General features: G+C 52.0%; 1 protein-coding gene across 1 annotated transcript in view; it reads left to right on the top strand.

Moving 5' to 3' along the window:
- Positions 1-23958, top strand: part of LOC149428789 (phosphatidylinositol 3,4,5-trisphosphate-dependent Rac exchanger 1 protein-like) — a 97747-nt gene that overhangs the window by 11711 nt on the left and 62078 nt on the right. Inside the window, exons 4-5 of the mRNA XM_089666997.1 lie at positions 1882-2031; positions 17832-17976. Of these exons, the coding sequence (XP_089523123.1) occupies positions 1882-2031; positions 17832-17976 (295 nt within the window). The remainder of the gene's footprint in view (positions 1-1881; positions 2032-17831; positions 17977-23958) is intronic.

The raw sequence follows: 23958 nt of genomic DNA, 5'->3' as shown, positions 1-23958 counted from the left end.
GATTGGATGAAGACGGTTGGATATCCCTATGTCCGCTCTCACCCGGCACTGCGTGTACGCTCCACCGTGTGCTCTGATTGGATGAAGACGGTTGGATATCCCTATGTCCGCTCTCACCCGGCACTGCGTGTACACTCCACCGTGTGCTCTGATTGGATGAAGACGGTTGGATATCCCTATGTCCACTCTCACCAGGCACTGCGTGTACGCTTAACCGTGTGCTCTGATTGGATGAAGACGGTTGGATATGGCTGTGTCCGCTCCACCGTGTGCTCTGATTGGATGAAGACGGGTGGATATGGCTGTGTCCGCTCTCACCCGGCACTGCGTGTACGCTCCACCGTGTGCTCTGATTGGATGAAGACGGTTGGATATCGCTATGTCCGCTCTCACCAATCACGGTGCAGAACCGTTCCAAGCTAATAAATGTGCTTTCCATAGACATCTGTTCTATGTCATATAATACAATAACCAGCAAACCGCTTCCAGCTCCTCCGCTGTGATGAAAGACGCATCAATTTATCTTCCTCCACGGTGACGGCAACCACCGAGCGCTTTAACCCCTTCCCACCAACTTCACACATACACGTGGCCTCCAGGGGTGGGCCGAGTTATTGAGCACCGCAAATATATATGTGTGTATATACAGTATATATATATATATACCCCCACCCCCCGTGTTTGTGATGGGCGCGTGCACCGTGGCGCTCCCCTAGTGCAAAGACCAAGGTGCCACTGACGTCTCCTGGTTTCCGACGAACGATTGGGAGCTGGGGAACCTGCTACTGATCACATGACCACTGTGTAAGCCCGTGATTGGCCGTCTCAGCGATCACTAGTTTTTAGGATCCTTCCTTTCTGAGAACAAAGATACATTGTAACTTTTTTTTTCCTTTTTAGATAAAACAAATAAAAAATCTGTAAAAAAAAGACAGACAAAAATCGCCAGATTAGGGTCTGATCTAGGGTGCTGTCAATGTGTTTTATAAAGTTTAAAAAAAAAAGATTTTTATTTAGTGTCATTATGTTCTATATAGGATAAAAAAGGTTTTATATTAAGTGTCAATGTGTTTTAGATCGATAAAAAAACGAATTGCAGACTACGCAATGCTCCTGTCTCCGCTTCCATTGGAGATATTCACTGTCATTTCCTGTCCCCCGATTCCCTGTTACCTGGACAGGAAGTGCGGGAAAATGTCCGTAATAAATAAAATGATTTCCTTTAATCCAGAAGATTTGGCGAAAGGCATACACGGGGCTCTCCCCTTTCCTCGCTGTACAATGAAAGAGATTATTGTTCCTGTCTCCATTGGAGAGATTCACTGTCATTTCCTGTCCCCCGATTCCCTGTTATCGTTACAGGAAGTGCGGGAAAATGTCCGTAATAAATAAAATGATTTCCTCTAATCCAGAAGATTTGGCGAAAGGCATACATGGGGCTCTCCCCTTTCCTCACTGTACAATTAAATAGATTATTGTTCCTGTCTCCATTGAAGAGATTCACCGTCATTTCCTGTCCCCCGATTCCCTGTTACCTGGACAGGAAGTGTGGGAAAATGTCTGTAATAAATAAAATGATTTCCTCTAATCCGGAAGACTTGGCAAAAGGCACACACGGGGCTCTCCCCTTTCCTCACTGTACAATTAAATAGATTATTGTTCCTGTCTCCATTGGAGAGATTCACCGTCATTTCCTGTCCCCCGATTCCCTGTTACCTGGACAGGAAGTGCGGGAAAATCTCCCCAATAGAGAAATGGACTGCAGTAAAATTGTCTTTCTCCCCTCCCCCTTATGGCTGATACTGGGCTCTGGTCTGTTGTGTATGGGGCAGATTGTGGGTGTAATACCGTCTCATGAATGGTGTCCTATCTCTCCCGCAGCCGATTATCACAGTAACGGTTACACCGTCACCAACGGCTGGAAGATCCACAACACCGCCAAGAACAAATGGTTCGTCTGCATGGCCAAAACCGCCGAGGACAAGCAGAAGTGGATGGACGCCGTCCTGAGGGAGCGGGAGCAGCGAGAGAGTGAGTGCAATCCAAACCAATTGGCTGTGTGTGGTCAGCTGACCAGGCGTGCACCAAGCACCAGTGCTGAAAAATACACCATGCATAGAATATCGGGTTATCTGTTCTTAAAGCAGAACTCCGTCCATATGGTTACCTTTGTGGTTGAATTATAGACTTGTTAACTGTTTTACTTTCCCAAATATTTCCAGTTCTTTGCCCCCCCCACCAGGACATGGTTTGCAGTGGAGGTGTGACTCCACTATTCACTGTCCCAAATCTACGACTTCCTATGTAACGGGACTGTGCAGGATCCTCCCCACCAGGGGCAGACTGACCATTTGGAAACTCAGGCACTGCCCGAGGGCCCGGGGTCAGTAGGGGGCCCCATGAGATGCCCCTGGTACCTTTTTCATAGGCTTTTTTGAGTTTGGGCAAGGACACAGGGGCCCCATGATCCCCTATTGCCCGGGGGCCCCATGAGTTGTCAGTCCGCCCCTGCTCCCCACAGTGGTGTGTTCTGACCTTCTGGTAATCTGCTTAAACCTATCCTCTAGCCCCCAGTGCCTGAAGCATGTTAGACAGACAGCTCTATACAAAGCAATGTCATGTCAGATGATGGGAAGCTACTATAACTGTAGATATGATGTTCTCATACTAGCAGTGTTTAGGAAGCCTTGATTGGTCCCTGTAAGGAATGTTGTCTCAAGCCACGTCCTCTTCCATGGCAGCAGCTAGCCATTGCATACAATGCAGTTCCATCCGGCAATAAGCCCTCCTTCCAGCTGCAATTCTAAGAGGGTCAGGTTTGTAATTTGGGTCTCATTATTATTCCGGGTGGAGTTCCTAGATGGAATGAAGCCGATGTGTGGCCGGAAGGTTCTTTTCTCTCGGGGTACGGAGATCTGCAGGTTCGGTAAATGCTCCACTTTATGAAGTGGGTGGAATCTGCCCCGTCAGCGGATGGATGGATGGGAGGGGGTGGGGGGCTCAGCATTACCTCCCGCTGCATTAGCTGTGATTCCTGATGTCTATTGATCGCAGACGATACATAATTAATGCCGCGATGGAGAAGAGATGGAAGATGTTTTAGCGGGTGACTTCTGGCAGCCGCCATCTTTCCATCGTTCCTGTGCGATGGGAGGGATTATCTGCAAACTTTCCGGTGGAATAAAGTCTGAAGATCTGCTTAGTTGGATACAAGGAGATATTCGTTCTATGGAGGGAACGCTGACGGGGAATATTCGATGGGTCATTTCTGCAGTGAAATGGTGGTGGACATGGATGGACTACCCAAGGACAGTACAGGACTACTCTGATCCCAATGCTCTTCATGGGGTCGGGAAGAAGGTTTCCATCCTTTTTCAAGGCAATATTCTTCCTGGGTTGGGACTCTGGGAAGGGGGGGGGGTTGTAATGCCTCATTTAATACTGCCGGAGATCGACCCATCAATGTCTTTTTGATCTTGATCTTCTTTTTTGGGTATCTTGTGCCAGAGTGAACTTTCTCATTAGTCAAGCCGACTTGTTGTGGTGAGGCTGCCCAATTTTTTGGATGGATTGGGAGGGGGGCATGATTAAAACCTCTGTGGGGCTTTTACTGCTATCCAGTGTGCCGTATGGGAGGTTTCCCCCCACTTAAGCCCACGTTGGATGACTACTCGCCAGCAGTAGGATTGTCAACATGTAAGGGGCCATAATTTGCTGCCATCTTCCGCCAAGCTGGCCAAGGGTACCTCCCCCATTCTCCATTCCTCAGGACTAGGGAAGATAGGGCACCTACCTACAAGAAAACCATTCCGCCATCTTGGTTACTCTCATTCTCTTGGCCTGAGGCCTGCACTCCATGTACCTGAGGACCTTTTGCAATAAAGGATTGTCCACACTACTTGCTTTTCTGATGCTCTACTAGGGGTCTCTAAACTTTATGAACAAAGGGCCAGTTGACTGTCCTTCAAACTTTAGGGTGAGCCGGCCTGTGGCCATAGGAGGAAGAAAATGTCTTGGCATCCAGTGGTAGTAAACAATACCCCGTCAATGGTATTAGTGGGAGGAATAGTGCCCCATCATTGGTGTCAGTGGGAGGAATAGTGCCCCATCATTGGTGTCAGTGGGAGGAATAGTGCCCCGTCATTGGTGTCAGTGGGAGGAATAGTGCCCCGTCATTGGTGTCAGTGGGAGGAATAGTGCCCCGTCATTGGTGGCAGTGGGAGGAATAGTGCCCCATCATTGGTGTCAATGGGGGAATAGTGCCCCATCATTGGTGTCAGTGAGAGGAATAGTGCCCAATCGTTGGTACCAATGAGAGGAATAATGCCTCAATACTGGTGTCAGTGGGAGGAATAGTACGGATGGTTTCCATAGACAGCTCATGTCAGAGGGAAGAAGTCCATAGGCGGCTCATGTCGGAGGGAAGAAGTCCATAGGCGGCTCATGTCGGAGGGAAGAAGTCCATAGGCGGCTCATGTCGGAGGGAAGCAGTCCATAGGCGGCTCATGTCAGAGGAAGCAGTCCATAGGCGGCTCATGTCAGAGGAAGCATTCCATAGGCGGCTCATGTCAGAGGGAAGCAGTCCATAGGCTGCTCATGTCAGAGGAAGCATTCCATAGGTGGCTCATGTCAGAGGGAAGCAGTCCATAGGCTGCTCATGTCAGAGGGAAGCAGTCCATAGGCGGCTCATGTCAGAGGAAGCATTCCATAGGCGGCTCATGTCAGAGGAAGCAGTCCATAGGCGGCTCATGTCGGAGGGAAGAAGTCCATAGGCGGCTCATGTCAGAGGAAGCATTCCATAGGTGGCTCATGTCAGAGGGAAGCAGTCCATAGGCGGCTCATGTCGGAGGGAAGAAGTCCATAGGTGGCTCATGTCAGAGGGAAGCAGTCCATAGGCGGCTCATGTCAGAGGAAGCAGTCCATAGGCGGCTCATAGTCCCTCATTTCCAGGGACAGAGGGACTTGTGTGGTATACAGCGTATACATTGTGATCCGTGACACTGGTGATTATCTGCGGCAGGAAGTGGCGGCTAATTAGCGCTCTGCTAAGTGGCTAATTATAGAGTATCCTAAATTCTGCCCTTTATTTTCTAAGGACCCCCCCCCCCTTCCCCTCCCCCGGCGTGACGAGGTAATCGAATTGTTCAGGAATTGTACTGAGCCCCATTCATGGTCCTTGTTCTTCCCTCCCCTCATTTCCTGGACCTTTGTATCCTCCATACAGAAAGGTTCCATCAATGGGGACCCCCTGCAGGGTTATTAGAGGGCGCTGAGGTCCCACAGCTCACTGCTGCTCTAGGATTGGTGGAGAGAAGGAGGGGCGGGTCAGTGACCACATCACACAGGACAGCGAGGTGGACAGCTTACCTTTTCACTCTGGAGTACTGGTTATATGGTATGGTGGGTTTGTGGATCGGATGACTGGCTGAACAGAAGATTTTGGGGGGTTAACCCATTCACCTGTATGTACTGCAGCAGCGTGGTATCTGCTTTACAGATGAAGCCTAGATTGTGGCTGCCCTGGTGCACCCTCCCCCTCATTAGCACGTTAATAACATTTACACACTTTACTTTAGTTTCAGTGATGTCATCACAGGGTCTCTGTTCTTCTCTATGCAATACAGGGAGATCATGGCTGGTGCAGGGTGCTGTACATAGCTTCCTGATAACATCACAGCTCCCTGCCTCAGTACTGCTCTCAAGAGCCCTCAGTCCTGATGCAAGCAGTGGGAGGAGTTATACGGTTATCAAAATGCTTTGATGAGTGGGTGTTAGTCTGGAGGATACAGGACTAGGCAGGCTGTATATACATGCAGACCGTTCACATGGGATGCTGAGCCCGTAGGATTGACAACTCTGAAATCTATGAAATTCAATGAAGGTACTAAGAGGAACCTGGAGACTTCTCCTGAAGATCGATGTGGAGCAATGCTCCATCTCAGGGGCGGACTGACCATTTGGAAACTCAGGCACTGCCCGAGGGCCAGGGGTCAGTAGGGGGCCCCATGAGATGCCCCTGGTACATTTTTCATAGGCTTTTTTGCGTTTGGGCAAGGACACAGGGGCCCCATGATCCCCTATTGCCCGGGGGCCCCATGAGTTGTCAGTCCTTCCCTGCTCCATCTCCATACAGAGAACAATAATAATAGAGATGTCTACCTACAGACCCCTTCAATGAAGGTACTAAGAGGAACCTGGAGACCTCCTGAAGATCATTGTGGAGCAATGCTCCATCTCCATACAGAGGACAATAATAATGGAGATGTCTACCTACAGACCCCTTCAATGAAGGTACTAAGAGGAACCTGGAGACTTCTCCTGAAGATCATTGTGGAGCAATGCTCCATCTCCATACCGTTCAGCCCATTCTAATGAAGGTACTAAGAAGAGAGACCTGGTGACTTCCTCTGGAGATCATTGTGGAGGAATGCTCCATCTCCATACCGTTCAGCCCATTCTAATGAAGGTACTAAGAAGAGAGACCTGGTGACTTCTCCTGGAGATCATTGTGGAGCAATGCTCCATCTCCATACCGTTCAGCCCATTCTAATGAAGGTACTAAGAAGAGAGACCTGGTGACTTCTCCTGGAGATCATTGTGGAGCAATGCTCCATCTCCATACCGTTCAGCCCATTCTAATGAAGGTACTAAGAAGAGAGACCTGGTGACTTCCTCTGAAGATCATTGTGGAGCAATGCTCCATCTCCATACCGTTCAGCCCATTCTAATGAAGGTACTAAGAAGAGAGACCTGGTGACTTCCTCTGGAGATCATTGTGGAGCAATGCTCCATCTCCATACCGTTCAGCCCATTCTAATGAAGGTACTAAGAAGAGAGACCTGGTGACTTCCTCTGGAGATCATTGTGGAGGAATGCTCCATCTCCATACCATTCTGCCCATTCTAATGAAGGTACTAAGAAGAGAGACCTGGTGACTTCTCCTGGAGATCATTGTGGAGGAATGCTCCATCTCCATACCGTTCAGCCCATTCTAATGAAGGTACTAAGAAGAGAGACCTGGTGACTTCCTCTGGAGATCATTGTGGAGCAATGCTCCATCTCCATACCATTCAGCCCATTCTAATGAAGGTACTAAGAAGAGAGACCTGGTGACTTCCTCTGGAGATCATTGTGGAGCAATGCTTTATTTCCATTCAGATAATTGTAGGCCTAGTCTGAGTCCCAATGAAAACCTCGCTTCTATTTTCGTATTTCAGACGGTTGCCGCTCTCGGTAGGATTGTCAATGCGGGATTACATATTAATTGCTCTGATATAGACCGCGGTGATATTCTTAGAGGCGAGAAATTCAATCTGCAGTGACGTTCTGTGAGGTTTTTCTAAGGAGGAATTCCAGCCAAATGGCTGACATACATATATGAACTGTTTTACATGCCAAAGTATTTCTATAGAGCTCTTCCAGCAATTCACACACCCGCCAACACGTCATACGTGTCCTGTGGAAGGTGGTGGGGATCTCAGGGGTAGGGTGAAGAACATTTAAGGAGCAGGCTGGAGGTTACAGAGAGCTGTGCCTTGGCTCTGCTCTCACCCTCCTGGCTTTGCTGTGTGGTGGGTGGCGTGGTCGGGGGTCTTCAGCTGCTTTTTACATGTTTTAAAGACAATATAACGTCATTGGAGTATCTTCAGTGATAACCAGTTATTTCCTTTTCATCTTTAATTGATCATAGTGTATACTATAAGTTCACAGATATTTGGACCTCATATGACTGAGTTCAGGCGTCTCCAGTGAAGGGTCCTGTTACTACATAATATAAAGACATTGTAGACAATTGTCCTCTTCTAACTTTGTGTAACAGTTTGGTGAAGATACTTTTCTGGTTCCCCATGACTGTGCCCCTGTGTATAAAGCCAACTCCATAAGGACATGGTTTGCCCAGTTTGGTGTGGAGTAACTTAAGTGTCTTGCAGAGAGCCCTGACCTCAACCCTTCTGAACAGCTTTGGGATTAATTGGGAAGCCAGGTCTACTGTGTACAAAGCCAGATCCACAAAGACATGGTTTAATCAGTGTGGTGTGGAGGGCCTACATAGAGCTCTAACCTCAACCCCGCCAAATTCCTCTGGGATGAATTGGACCGCTGATTGTCAGCCAGGTCTTCTTTGTACAAAGCCATCTCCATAAAGACTTGGTGTGACCAGTTTTGTGTGGAGGAACTCTACTGTCCTGTACAGAACCCTGACCTCAACCCTACTGAACAGCTTTGGGATGAATTGAAATGCTGATTGTGAGCCAGGCATTTTTATTTTTGGTGCCCTACGTGGGCATGATGTGTGGGCCACGTCCTCTCATCCAACATCAGTACCTGACCTCACAAATTGCAACAAATTCCCACAGACGCCCTCCAAAATCTAGTGGAAATTCTTCCCAGAAGAGTGGAAGGTTGTTAAACTTGAAAATGGGCCATGGGGGGGAATCAACTCTATATTAATGGCCGTAGGGAGCGGGCAGCAATTCCATACTAATGGCCACTGAAGGTGGTGGTGGTGGAGCGACAGTTCCATATTTATGGAAACTGGGGGCAGGGGGGCAATTCTATATTCATGGCCGTAGGGAGTGGGCTGCAATTCCATACTAATGGCCACAGAAGGTGGTGGTGGAGGGACAGTTCCTTATTTATGGAAACTGGGGGCAGGGGGGCAATTCTATATTAATGGCCATTGGAGGTGGGGGCAGGGAGGCCATTCCCTATTAATGGTCATGGCTTTGGTATGGGATGTCCAACAAGTCCATATAGGTGTGATGGTCAGGTATCCACTAACATTTGGCCATCTAGTGTATTTTGATTGAAAGACTTTTATTTCACCCTTCATCAGGTCTTTGTAGATTGTTGGGGGACAGTTGCTATTTTGTGGTATTTTATCAGAGATGGATTGGGTCACGATGACGGATTGGGTCACGATGACGGATTGGGTCACGATGACGGATTGGGTCACGATGACGGATTGGGTCACGATGACGGATTGGGTGACGATGACAGATTTGGTGACGATGACGAATTTGGTGATGATGACGTCTTTGACGATAACGTTTTTGGCGACGATGACGGATTTGGCGACGATGACGGATTTGGCGACGATGACGTCTTTGACGATGACGTCTTTGATGATGACGTTTTTGGCGACGATGACGGATTTGGCGACGATGACGTCTTTGGCGACCATGACGTCTTTGGCGACCATGACGTCTTTGGCGACGATGACGTCTTTGGTGACGATGACGGCTTTGGTGACGATGACGTCTTTGGTAATGATGATAGATTTGGTGACGATGACGTCTTTGGTGACGATGACGTCTTTGGTGACGATGACGGATTTAGTGACGATGACGTCTTTGGTGATGATGACGTCTTTGGTGATGATGACGTCTTTGGTGATGATGACGGATTTGGTGACGATGGATTTGGTGACGATGGATTTGGTGACGATGGATTTGGTGACGATGACGTCTTTGGTGATGACGTCTTTGGTGATGACGGCGGATTTGGTGATGATGACGTCTTTGGTGACGATGACGGATTTGGTGACGATGACGGATTTGGTGACGATGACGTCTTTGGTGACGATGACGTCTTTGGTGACGATGACGGATTTTGTGACGATGTCGGATTTTGTGACGATGACGGATTTGGTGACGATGACGTCTTTGGTGATACTCTATAGAGGAAATACACAAGTTCCTGACTGATGTATTTGATACAATGTAGTGATATTCCTTCATAAACAGTGATTGCCTGGAAAGTTCCAAATATATCGAGTGATTTGGGGTTGTTGTGTTGGTGGTGAGCTTGGAGATGAGTTGTTATATGATGACAGATTTGGAACGGCATGGTAATGGCTCTGTAGAGTGAATACACGTTTATTGAAGATTCTGGTCAGTACCTGAATCTATGTGATACAATGTAGTGATTGCCTGGAATGTTACAAATATATACCGATCAACCACAACATTGTGACCACTGACAGGTAAAATGAAACACATTGATTATCTCCTTACTATGACATCTGAAAGTGGGTGGGATACATTAGGTAGTGTAAGGATTGGAGGGACTCTGACGAGGACCAACTGTGAAGTCTAGACAAAGGGGTCAGAGGAGCTCCAAAACTGCCGCTCTTGTGGGATGTTCCCCATCTACAATGGTCAGGATCAAGCAAAAGTTCTCCAAGTAAGGAGAACTGGCCCACCAGTGATAGGGTCATGGGGGGCCAAGGCTCATTGATGGAGGTAGAGGAGGGAAGGCTCATTGATGGAGGTGGGGGCTCATTGATGGAGGTGAGGGAGGGAAGGCTCATTGATGGAGGTGGGAGAGGGAAGTCTCATTGATGGAGGTAGAGGAGGGAAGGCTCATTGATGGAGGTGGGGGCTCATTGGTGGAGGTGGGGGAGGGAAGGCTCATTGGTGGAGGTGGGGGAGGGAAGGCTCATTGGTGGAGGTGGGGAGGGAAGGCTCATTGGTGGAGGTGGAAGGGAAGGCTCATTGATGGAGGTGAGGGCTCGTTGATGGAGGTGGAGGAGGGAAGACTCATTGGTGGAGGTGGGGGAGGGAAGGCTCATTGATGGAAGTGGGGGGGAGGCTCATTGATAGAAGAGGGGAGGAAAGGCTCATTGATGGAGGTGGGGAGGGAAGAACTCAAATTGCTGGAAAAGTGAATGCTGGTTGTGATAGAAAGGTGTCAGAACACACAGAGCATCGCAGTTTGTTGTGTATGGGGCTGGGTAGCCGCAGACCGGTCAGGGTGCCCATGCTGACCCGTATTCACAACCAAAAGGGCCTACAATGAGAATGTGAGCATCAGAACTGGACCATGGAGCAATGGAAGAAGGTGGCCTGTTCTGATTAAATTAAATTCTGATGGTTTGTGTTGACTTGGCCCCCAGATTCTTCAGACCTCAATCCATTTGAGCATCAACGGAATGTTCTGGAAAAACACATCTAATCCATGGAGGCTCCACCTACCACCTTACAGGACTTGAAGGATCTGTTACTGAGGGCTTGGTGCCACCACAGCACACCTTCAGAGGTCTAGTGGAGTCCATGGTGAGACAGGTCAGGGCTGTTTTGGTGCCAGGAGGAGGACCTACTCAGTAGGTGGGTTGTCATAGTGTTAGGGCTGAATTTTGTGTATGCTGATTAGTGATCATTGTATTGATTGTGAGCTCAGAGTCGGTCGAAGTTCCATGTTGGCGTATGATAAAAGATTTGGGACATCATGCCGATTCTCCGTAGAGGAAATGCCCAATTTTCTGGAAGATCCTGACCTCTTCATGAATGTATTGTAGTGATTTCCTGGGACGTTACATTGTTCATGATGATGTGTGATTGTGAGCTTAGAGTTGGTTGAAGTTCTGTGTTGCCGTATGATGAAAGATTTGGGACATCATGCCGATTCTCATGCCCAATTTTCTGGAAGATCCTGACCTCTTCATGATTGTATTGGACACAATGTATTGTAGAGATTTCCTTGGATGGTACATTGTTCACGATGATGTGCGATTCTGAGCTCAGAGTCGGTTGAAGTTCCGTGTTGCCATATGATGAAAGATTTGGAACATCATGCCGATCCTCCGTGAGGAAATGCCCAATTTTCCAGAAGATCCTGACCTCTTCATGAATGTATTGTAGAGATTTCCTGAGACGTTACATTGTTCACGATGATGTGTGATTGTGAGCTCAGAGTCGGGTGAAGTTGTTGTACGATGATGCCAGATTTAGAACGGCGTGACGCCACTCCATGGAGGGAATCCGTCATTTTCGGCGGCCTGCTCTTGGTAATCCGGCTAATCGGGCTCTAAGATGGGCTCTGCCAGGTCCAGACACCAGCTCTTCCAGGTCCAGACCCCAGCTCTTCCAGCTGCAGAGTCCTCCAGGTCCAGACCCCAGCTCTTCCAGCTGCAGAGTCCTCCAGGTCCAGACCCCAACTCTTCCAGCTGCAGAGTCCTCCAGGTCCAGACCCCAGCTCTTCCAGCTGCAGAGTCCTCCAGGTCCAGACCCCAGCTCTTCCAGCTGCAGAGTCCTCCAGGTCCAGACCCCAGCTCTTCCAGCTGCAGAGTCCTCCAGGTCCAGACCCCAGCTCTTCCAGCTGCAGAGTCCTCCAGGTCCAGACCCCAGCTCTTCCAGCTGCAGAGTCCTCCAGGTCCATACCCCAGCTCTTCCAGCTGCAGAGTCCTCCAGGTCCAGACCCCAGCTCTTCCAGCTGCAGAGTCCTCCAGGTCCAGACCCCAGCTCTTCCAGCTGCAGAGTCCTCCAGGTCCAGGCCCCAGCTCTTCCAGCTGCAGAGTCCTCCAGGTCCAGGCCCCAGCTCTTCCAGCTGCAGAGTCCTCCAGGTCCAGACCCCAGCTCTTCCAGCTGCAGAGTCCTCCAGGTCCAGACCCCAGCTCTTCCAGCTGCAGAGTCCTCCAGGTCCAGACTCCAGCTGCAGAGTCCTCCAGGTCCAGACCGCAGCTCTTCCAGCTGCAGAGTCCTCCAGGTCCAGACCCCAGCTCTTCCAGCTGCAGAGTCCTCCAGGTCCAGACCCCAGCTCTTCCAGCTGCAGAGTCCTCCAGGTCCAGACCCCAGCTCTTCCAGTTGCAGAGTCCTCTAGGTCCAGACCCCAGCTCTTCCTCTCGTATTTGCGTTGGATCTCGGGGTGGGTTAAGTAATTGTTTATAAGCGGTTGCAGATGATGAGCTCCTGGCACGGCTCCAGGTCCAGCTCCGGCCAGAATCTGCCTTTTGCCAAAACCTTTATTTACACCAGCCGTTCCATGTGGGCTCCAGGCCCCCCCACCGCCCTGACACTGCGCACTCATTGGTCTGACATACCTCTGGCTGTGACCAGTGTTTGGCGGGAGCCGGGAATGCCGCGTTCCTGATGGATCTCACCTGGAATGATGGATTCCTGAGGGTTGTGTCATCTAATGAGGAGATCAGACCTAACGCTCCAGCGAGGGCGGTGAGGCACGTGACGCTACTTAAAGTGACATCATCATAACATTGACCTGCAACTCTGTATATGGGGGCCCCAGCACCCCCGGATCTGGAATAATAATTCCATGCTGCACCCCACACACATTACAGTTATGTTATGTATTATTGTACGACTTCTGCATATGTAACCAAAGCTGTGAAAAAGAACACAGAGTGCAATACAACGTACATTTTACTGCCATAGAGGGACAGAAACTGCATCTGTGTTGTGCCCCACTTACTCCTCCCACTTCCCTCTGTGTTCCCTCACTCATTGTTAGTTATTCACACAGACTGGGCTAAGGAATGTTTCCCAAAAGACGAGAAAAACATCCTAAGTACTGCAATAGTCTGAAGTAAAACCGGTTTGGATTCGATTTCTGTGTTCTTCATGAAGAGTTAAGCTGCCTGTGGATGGTGCCAAGTCAGCAGGTGACCACAGTGTCTGGATATAATGGGTCTGAGGTGTGTTAGAGCATAAAGCGGAGTTCGAATGAGGCCAGGTGGTACCCAACCCCCTCCATGGCTGCCTATTGATATAAATCTGGTAAAAATGCGATGGGATGAATGAACTTGGAGCAATGAACACGGAGCACATGTCCTGGCCGGTGACTCCAACGTCGGCGAGCACATGTCCTGGCCGGTGACTCCAACGTCAGCGAGCACATGTCCTGGCCGGTGACTCCAACGTCGGCGAGCACATGTCCTGGCCGGTGACTCCAACGTCGGCGAGCACACGTCCTGGCCGGTGACTCCAACGTCGGCGAGCACGTGTCCTGGCCGGTGACTCCAACGTCGGCGAGCACACGTCCTGGCCGGTGACTCCAACGTCGGCGAGCACGTGTCCTGGCCGGTGACTCCAACGTCGGCGAGCACGTGTCCTGGCCGGTGACTCCAACGTCAGCGAGCACATGTCCTGGCCGGTGACTCCAACGTGGGCGAGCACATGTCCTGGCCGGTGACTCCAACGTCGGCGAGCACACGTCCTGGCCGGTGACTCCAACGTCGGCGAGCACACGTCCTGGCCGGTGACTCCAACGTCGGCGAGCACACGTCCTGGCCGGTGACTCCAACGTCGGCGAGCACGTGTCCTGGCCGGTGACTCCAACGTCGGCGAGCACGTGTCCTGGCCGGTGACTCCAACGTCGGCGAGCACGTGTCCTGGCCGGTGACTCCAACGTCGGCGAGCACGTGTCCTGGCCGGTGACTCCAACGTCGGCGAGCACCTGTCCTGGCCGGTGACTCCAACGTCGGCGAGCACATGTCCTGGCCGGTGACTCCAACGTCGGCGAGCACACGTCCTGGCCGGTGACTCCAACGTCGGCGAGCACACGTCCTGGCCGGTGACTCCAACGTCAGCGAGCACATGTCCTGGCCGGTGACTCCAACGTCGGCGAGCACACGTCCTGGCCGGTGACTCCAACGTCAGCGAGCACATGTCCTGGCCGGTGACTCCAACGTCGGCGAGCACATGTCCTGGCCGGTGACTCCAACGTCGGCGAGCACACGTCCTGGCCGGTGACTCCAACGTCGGCGAGCACACGTCCTGGCCGGTGACTCCAACGTCGGCGAGCACACGTCCTGGCCGGTGACTCCAACGTCGGCGAGCACACGTCCTGGCCGGTGACTCCAACGTCGGCGAGCACATGTCCTGGCCGGTGACTCCAACGTCGGCGAGCACATGTCCTGGCCGGTGACTCCAACGTCGGCGAGCACGTGTCCTGGCCGGTGACTCCAACGTCGGCGAGCACGTGTCCTGGCCGGTGACTCCAACGTCGGCGAGCACACGTCCTGGCCGGTGACTCCAACGTCGGCGAGCACACGTCCTGGCCGGTGACTCCAACGTCGGCGAGCACACGTCCTGGCCGGTGACTCCAACGTGGGCGAGCACACGTCCTGGCCGGTGACTCCAACGTGGGCGAGCACACGTCCTGGCCGGTGACTCCAACGTCGGCGAGCACACGTCCTGGCCGGTGACTCCAACGTCGGCGAGCACGTGTCCTGGCCGGTGACTCCAACGTCGGCGAGCACGTGTCCTGGCCAGTGACTCCAACGTCAGCGAGCACATGTCCTGGCCGGTGACTCCAACGTGGGCGAGCACATGTCCTGGCCGGTGACTCCAACGTGGGCGAGCACATGTCCTGGCCGGTGACTCCAATGTCGGCGAGCACACGTCCTGGCCGGTGACTCCAACGTCGGCGAGCACATGTCCTGGCCGGTGACTCCAACGTCGGCGAGCACGTGTCCTGGCCGGTGACTCCAACGTCGGCGAGCACGCGTCCTGGCCGGTGACTCCAACGTCGGCGAGCACACGTCCTGGCCGGTGACTCCAACGTGGGCGAGCACACGTCCTGGCCGGTGACTCCAACGTCGGCGAGCACACGTCCTGGCCGGTGACTCCAACGTCGGCGAGCACACGTCCTGGCCGGTGACTCCAACGTCGGCGAGCACACGTCCTGGCCGGTGACTCCAACGTCGGCGAGCACGTGTCCTGGCCGGTGACTCCAACGTCGGCGAGCACGTGTCCTGGCCGGTGACTCCAACGTCGGCGAGCACGTGTCCTGGCCGGTGACTCCAACGTCGGCGAGCACACGTCCTGGCCGGTGACTCCAACTTGTCACTATAGAGAAATCCCCAGAGACGAGTCGTCACCGAGCAATATGGACCCTTCCCAACACATAGACAGATGGAGGCTGGGAGCACAATGGCTGCATATTAACACCTGAACCCGGCATTTGAATATGGCCCCGCCGTGGTGTCACTCGCGACGTTCCCGGGGGAGTCAGACCTTACTCTGTGCTGATTGCACTGGGAGATGTGGCGATCCCCACCACCTGAGCGGGGGATAATCAGCCCTTCACATGATATTTAGAATCCTCCCCATGCCTGGGTTCACACCTATGCCGTTTGCGTTTGACCCATTTCTGTGTTGCGTTTTTTTTGCTTTTATAGACTTCAATGGAAACGCTGCAGAACAGCATGGAGTGCATTTTGGCCACATTTTTGATGCGTTTTTGTGTTTTTTTTTTGTTTTTTTTTATTGTTGCTAGGCAGATTTAAAACATGGAAAAAACGCACTGCATGTTTTTCTGCAGCGTTTCCATTGAAGTCTATGGAACCAAAAAACGCGTTCCAAAAAAGTCCCCGACCCTTCCCTAAAATCGCATTGGGGTGAAAACGCAGAGATGTGTGTCTCTGGGGGAGGTGCTGCTTCATGGGGGAGGGGGGTCAGTGCCGCTTCATGGGGGGGGGGGGTCAGTGCTGCTTCATGGGGGAGGGGGGGTCAGGGTTGTGTGGAAGGTGATAATGGGGTGATAATATGAGACCGAGTGACGTCATCCCGCAGGAAGAGTCATATCATCGTATAGGAATGGGGTGATAATATGAGACCGGGTGACGTCATCCCGCAGGAAGACTCATATCGTATAGGAATGGGGTGATATGAGACCGGGTGTGGTCATCCCTAAGGAAGACTCATATCACTGTATAGGAATGGGGTGATAATATGAGACCGGGTGACGTCATCCCGCAGGAAGAGTCATATCATCGTATAGGAATGGGGTGATAATATGAGACCGGGTGACGTCATCCCGCAGGAAGACTCATATCTTCATACAGGGAAGTAGCATTAACTAAGGATAATGTGTTCACATTTCCAGAGGTTTTTGATACAGGTTTTTTTTTCATTTCTAAAAAATATTTATGGTCACCATTTTTCCGTCCTTTGTTCTGGCTCCGTGCTGCTGATCTCCTGCAGCCTCTTTGCAGCCCTGTCCGCATGCACTCCAGCCATGGATGCATGACTGTTCACAGGGGCGGGCTTTCCAAGACCGTGCCTGAGTAATGTGTGTTGAAATGGCCAATCGGGGTGACAACGCTGGAGCACAATTGGGAGACGGGGACAGAGCGTTGTCACCCTGTAACAGGAAGTGCCTGAACAGGGACCTCCATGGCAGGGATTATTACAATATAAGCTGTAGATTTATTTCAGGAAATTGCAGTATGAGATACTCCTCTCCATTCATGTCAGAGGCGGCCTTTTCCGTTTGAATGCAGCACTGCTCAAATGCATGCTTTCAAGAAAATGGCGGGTCTCTGCGCTTCTCTAGGCAATGCAGGCAGATCATGGCTGGTGGGAGGGGCTGGCAGGGGGCTGTACATAGCTTCCTGAAAGCATCCCAGCACCCCGCCTCAGTACTCCTGTCAGGAGCCCTCTGTCCTGATGCAAGCAGTGGGAGGAGTTATGCAAATATCAAAACACCTTGATGGGTGGGTGTCAGTCCGGTGAGCGGGGGGCGTTTTTAGACAGGCCGTATTTGCATAGGTAACGCCCCCTTGTGATGCTGAGCTTCCATGATTAAAAGAACTGAAATCCAATGAATGAAAGGGGCAGGGCCAGGGACAGTCAGGCTGGGGAGGAGAGGGCTAGATGATGCTGGGCGTCCTGCCCGGAAATGAGGGGGGCTGCTATGAATGAAAGGGCCGGGGCCAGGGAGAGTCAGGCTGGGGAGGAAAGAGCTATGATGCTGGAGTCCTCCTGCCAGATAATGAGGGGGGCTGCTATGAATGGGGTGGGGCCAGGGAGAGTCAGGCTGGGGAGGAAAGAGCTATGATGCTGGAGTCCTCCTGCCAGATAATGAGGGGGGCTGCTATGAACGAAAGGGGTGGGGACGGGAAGAGTCAGGCTGGGGAGGAAAGGGGTGGGGCCAGGGATAGTCAGGCTGGGGAGGAAAGGGGTGGGGCCAGGGATAGTCAGGCTGGGGAGGAGAGGGCTAGATGATGCTGGACGTCCTCCTGCCAGGAAAGGAGGCGGTCCTGTTGAATGAATGATGATGATTGGCTCCCTGACATGTTGTTGTTCTGTCAGGTCTGAAGCTGGGGATGGAGCGGGACGCCTACGTGATGATCGCAGAGAAGGGGGAGAAGCTCTATCACAAGGTCAGCAAGAAATCCAATCTCATCAAGGACCGCAGGAGGAAATTCAGCACCATCTCCAAATGCTTCCATGGAAAGTAAGTAGAAGAGATCCATTCATACCGCTGACCGGAGGAGCTCCGCGTGGTTCCCGGCCAATCACAGGCCGCATACTTAATGAGCTCCCCGCTGACAGGGCGCCCCTCATGGCTCTGAACACCCGGCTGCAGATCTCCGGGGACCAATCACAGAGAGAGAAAATGTCTCACTTATCAACCGCAGCGCAGAGACTCCAACTCCTCCCCGAGTCCACCAATAGAAGAGCCATGTCTGCCTACCCTGCCACGCCCTGCCCCACCCCGCCACACCCCATCCTACCGTGCCACTACCTGCCCCGCCACACCCCATCCTACCGTGCCACGCCCTGCCCCGCCCCGTCACACCCCATCCTACCCTGCCACGTCCTGCCCCGCCACACCCCGCCCTGCCCGCCACACCCCACCCCACCCCATCCTACCCCGCCACACCCTGCCCCACCCCACCATGCCCCATCCCGCCCCATCCCACCACACCCCACCCTACCCCACCACGCCCTGACCTGTACACCCGCTGTGCCCATTATGAGGGGTTCCCACCATCCCTTTTGGGATTCTATACATTTGCTGGTTCTGGGATATACAGCACCAATCATGGATGGGGAAGCTTCCTCCTGGGAGTGTCCAGCAGATAGGAACTCCGCTCACAGGACACACTTTTCCTATCATTGGTAATGATACTGACACCTTCCCTCCTGACCCCTTACCTCCTGACCCCTTACCTCCTGACCCCTTCCCCCCTGACCCCTTCCCCCCTGACTCCTTCCTCCTGACACCTTCCATCCTGACCCCTTACCTCCTGACCCCTTACCTCCTGACCCCTTCCCCCCTGACCCCTTCCCCCCTGACTCCTTCCTCCTGACACCTTCCATCCTGACCCCTTACCTCCTGACCCCTTACCTCCTGACCCCTTCCCTCCTGACCCCTTACCTCCTGACCCCTTCCCCCCTGACCCCTTCCCTCCTGATCCCTTACCTCCTGACCCCTTACCTCCTGACCCCTTCCCCCCTGACCCCTTCCCTCCTGACCCCTTCCCTCCTGACCCCTTCCCTCCTGACCCCTTCCATCCTGACACCTTCCATCCTGACCCCTTCCCTCCTGACCCCTTCCCTCCTGACCCCTTCCCTCCTGACCCCTTACCTCCTGACCCCTTACCTCCTGGCCCCTTACCTCCTGGCCCCTTACCTCCTGACTCCTTACCTCCTGACCCCTTACCTCCTGACCCCTTCCCCCCTGACACCTTACCTCCTGACTCCTTACCTCCTGACCCCTTACCTCCTGACCCCTTACCTCCTGACCCCTTCCCCCCTAACACCTTCCTCCTGACACCTTGCCTCCTGACCCCTTGCCTCCTGACCCCTTGCCTCCTGACCCCTTGCCTCCTGACCCCTTACCTCCTGACCCCTTACCTCCTGACCCCTTACCTCCTGACCCCTTACCTCCTGGCCCCTTGCCTCCTGACCCCTTGCCTCCTGACCCCTTACCTCCTGGCCCCTTACCTCTTGACCCCTTACCTCCTGGCCCCTTACCTCCTGGCCCCTTACCTCTTGACCCCTTACCTCCTGACCCCTTACCTCCTGACCCCTTACCTCCTGACCCCTTACCTCCTGACCCCTTCCCTCCTGACCCCTTCCCTCCTGACCCCTTGCCTCCTGACCCCTTGCCTCCTGACCCCTTGCCTCCTGACCCCTTGCCTCCTGACCCCTTGCCTCCTGACCCCTTGCCTCCTGACCCCTTCCATCCTGACCCCTTCCACCCTGACCCCTTACCTCCTGACCCCCAGCTCCCTGTTTGACGTTTGTAGGATAGGTTCTATATTGAACCCTGCGGTTTGTCGGGCGCTGCGAAGGCCGGTATTGTACGGCTGGAGATTTGCCGTCATGCTGTAAACACATTTCCTGGTCGCTGTTTCTCATCCAGCCCTGGCGGCACGCGGAGATAAAAGGGATCTTTCATTTTAATAATGGCAGGAAGTGGCTTCCCATGAAATGGATTTTCCTCACATGGAGCGGGGGCAGAAATATCTGGTCTCAGCTAATTATAAATGGGAAGACGTTTGATGCGGAGTATTAGAGCGCGCTCCTTGCCGGAGCCGCCCTCCACGCCACATTATGTCTGACGTGCTGTGACAGAGCGTGTGACAGCGCCGAATGGGATCTGTGACAGCGCCGAATGGGATCTGTGACACCGGAGAATCGTTGTGTCATTCGACCAGATACGGCTCCAGAAGAAGACACAAGGAGACACCAGACTTGGAGGAGTCCTTCATGAAGGATACAGACTTCGCTCTACGTCAGTGACACCACCCCCACAAAACAAGATCTGCCGCAACAATTCCAGCATATATTAGAACATACCAACGGCAAACGTCTAGTATGTGAGGACAGAGAACAGTCCTCCACGAAGCCCTAGAATGTTTGACTCCAGGGACAATCCCGGCACCCAACTTATTCATCAATGCTTGAGCCAATAATACCAACTGATGTATCCATCCAAAGGTAACCCTCCTAAATATGGACACATTCCTTCATAGTATAGACCTGGCCAGTCTTACTCCCCTCCCCCCTTCCCAAATCAGCTGCACTGACACCAACTCTAGGTGAGAGGACTTCCATCTTACCACTACACCATCTTTAATCTGTATGAGAGAACTTCCACCCTATCACTCCACCATCTCACCCTATCACTCCGCCATCTTTAGTCTAGAAGAGAGAACTTCCACCCTATCACTCCGCCATCTTTAATCCATAGGAGAGAAAGTTCACCCTATCACTCCACCATCTCACCCTATCAATCCACCATCTTTAGTCTATACAAGAGAACTTCCAATCTATCACTCCACCATCTCACCCTATCACTCCACCATCTTTAGTTTATACAAGAGAACTTCCACCCTATCACTCCACCATCTTTAGTCTATACAAGAGAACTTCCACCCTATCACTCCACCATCTCACCCTATCACTCCTCCATCTTTAGTCTAGAAGAGAGAACTTCCACCCTATCACTCCACCATCTCACCCTATCACTCCACCATCTCACCCTATCACTCCACCATCTTTAGTCTATAAGAGAGAACTTCCACCCTATCACTCCACCATCTTTAGTCTAGAAGAGAGAACTTTCCACCCTATCACTCCTCCATCTTTAGTCTAGAAAAGAGAACTTCCACCCTATCTCTCCACCATCTCACCCTATCACTCCTCCATCTTTAGTCTAGAAAAGAGAACTTCCACCCTATCACTCCACCATCTTTAGTCTATAGGAGAGAACTTCCACCCTATCACTCCACCATCTTTAGTCTATAGGAGAGAACTTCCACCCTATCACTCCACCATCTCACCCTATCACTCCTCCATCTTTAGTCTAGAAGTGAGAACTTTTACCCTATCTCTCCACCATCTCACCCTATCACTCCTCCATCTTTAGTCTAGAAGAGAGAACTTCCACCCTATCACTCCTCCATCTTTAGTCTAGAAGAGAGAACTTCCACCCTATCACTCCTCCATCTTTAGTCTAGAAGAGAGAACTTCCACCCTATCACTCCACCATCTTTAGTCTATAGGAGAGAACTTCCACCCTATCACTCCACCATCTTTTCTCTAGAGTAAGGTACGTACGGGAAATGTGCTTTAATGTACTCACACCCTACAGACGGTCCTTGTCCTTGCTGCACTGGGTAATGTACGATTCCGATGGCCCGCGCTCTGCACCCGTCTTACACAATTACAAAGACCATAAAACCGTTCATTATGTAAATAACCTGCCATGTATCCTAATACACGCTGGAGTCTCACTTCAATCTGTGCCCAGTGGGTGTGTGAACAGAAGTGATGTATAGGGTATGATGAGGGGCCCCTGATGTGTAGTATAGGATGGGCACCTGATTTATAGGATATGGTGGGCCCCTGATGTGTAGTATAGGGTGGGCACCTGATTTATAGGATATGGTGGGCCCCTGATGTGTAGTATAGGATGGGCACCTGATTTATAGGATATGGTGGGCCCCGGATGTGTAGTATAGGATGGGCACCTGATTTATAGGATATGGTGGGCCCCGGATGTGTAGTATAGGATGGGCACCTGATTTATAGGATATGGTGGGCCCCTGATGTATAGTATAGGATGGGCACCTGATTTATAGGATATGGTGGGCCCCTGATGTGTAGTATAGGATGGGCACCTGATTTATAGGATATGGTGGGCCCCTGATGTGTAGTATACGATGGGCACCTGATTTATAGGATATGTTGGGCCCCTGATGTATAGTATAGGATGGGCACCTGATTTATAGGATATGGTGGGCCCATGATGTATAGTATAGGATGGGCACCTGATTTATAGGATATGGTGGGCCCCTGATGTATAGTATAGGATGGGCACCTGATTTATAGGATATGGTGGGCACCTGATGTGTGGTTTGTGATGAGCACCTGATTAATAGGAAATGATGGGCCCCTGATGTGTAGGACATGAGGGGCCCCTGATGTGTAGGACATGAGGGGCCCCTGATGTAGGATATGAGTGACCCCTGATGTAGGACATGAGGGGCCCTGGGGATTATACATAGGGTACATACAGTACGTGTTCCTCACAAGTACTGTATTCCACATGAAATAAACTGCAGCAAGTTTCCATTGACGGAACTCTGGGAAATAATGAGACCGCACAGCGAAGCCTGTTCATCTCACCAAGGGATCAAAAAGTCCTCCAGAGCCACATATGGTGCACAGGCAACTGGAATATGGGGGCCACAGCCGGGGGTTTGATCCAAACTCTACAGACACAAATGTTCTCAGTCCTATTACTGACACTTTCCTGACAAGCAGAACAGTCCCTGGATTGGTTTTAGTGAATGAACTTCCTTTTATCTCCAGTGAAGGGCTGCGCAGTAATTGTCATCATTTCCTATCCTGTCCCAATGGAGGGCCGACCTTCATAGATCCCGTATGTGTAATCATCAATAGGAAGATACAACCACAGCTCCTGTGTAGGTCATACCTATGTAATATGGGCCCCGTGATCTCATGGGCCCCGGGGCACTCTGTTACAACCCAACATTGTACCTAATGGAGAACAAGGCTGATGAGGGAATACAATACATTTCTAAATCTTGTAGACTTCACCTCCGCAACATCTCCAACCTCAGCAACATCTCCAACCTCTGCAACATCTCCAACCTCCGCAACATCTCCAACCTCCCCAACACCTCCAACCTCCCCAACATCTCCAACCTCCGCAACATCTCCAACCTCCGCAGCATCTCCAACCTCCGCAACATCTCCAACCTCCGCAACATCTCCAACCTCCGCAGCATCTCCAACCTCCGCAGCATCTCCAACCTCCGCAGCATCTCCAACCTCCGCAACATCTCCAACCTCCGCAACATCTCCAACCTCCGCAACATCTCCAACCTCCGCAGCATCTCCAACCTCCGCAGCATCTCCAACCTCCGCAGCATCTCCAACCTCCGCAGCATCTCCAAGCTCCGCAACATCTCCAACCTCCGCAACACCTCCAACCTCCGCAACACCTCCAAGATACGCAACATCTCCAACCTCCGCAACACCTCCAACCTCGCAGGCTATCCCCTCTTCAGTCTATCATGAATGCTGCTGCCAGACTCATCCACCTTACTAACCATTCCATATCTGCCATCCCTCTCTGCCAATCCCTCCACTGGCCTCCATTCAGTGTCCTCCACCCCTCTCTGCCTATCCCTCCACTGGCCTCCATTCAGTGTCCTCCACCCCTCTCTGCCAATCCCTCCACTGGCCTTCATTCAGTGTCCTCCACCCCTCTCTGCCAATCCCTCCACTGGCCTCCATTCAGTGTCCTCCACCCCTCTCTGCCTATCCCTCCACTGGCCTCCATTCAGTGTCCTCCACCCCTCTCTGCCTATCCCTCCACTGGCCTCCATTCAGTGTCCTCCACCCCTCTCTGCCAATCCCTCCACTGGCCTCCATTCAGTGTCCTCCACCCCTC

This window comes from Staurois parvus, unplaced genomic scaffold (genome assembly GCF_062004578.1).
Source record: "Staurois parvus isolate SC_StPar_1 unplaced genomic scaffold, SC_StPar_1.0 ptg002967l, whole genome shotgun sequence".
In the NCBI taxonomy this organism is placed as follows: Eukaryota; Metazoa; Chordata; class Amphibia; order Anura; family Ranidae; genus Staurois; species Staurois parvus.
The sequence above is the reverse complement of the archived record's forward strand: the minus strand, read 5'-3'. Positions and strand labels throughout refer to the sequence as shown.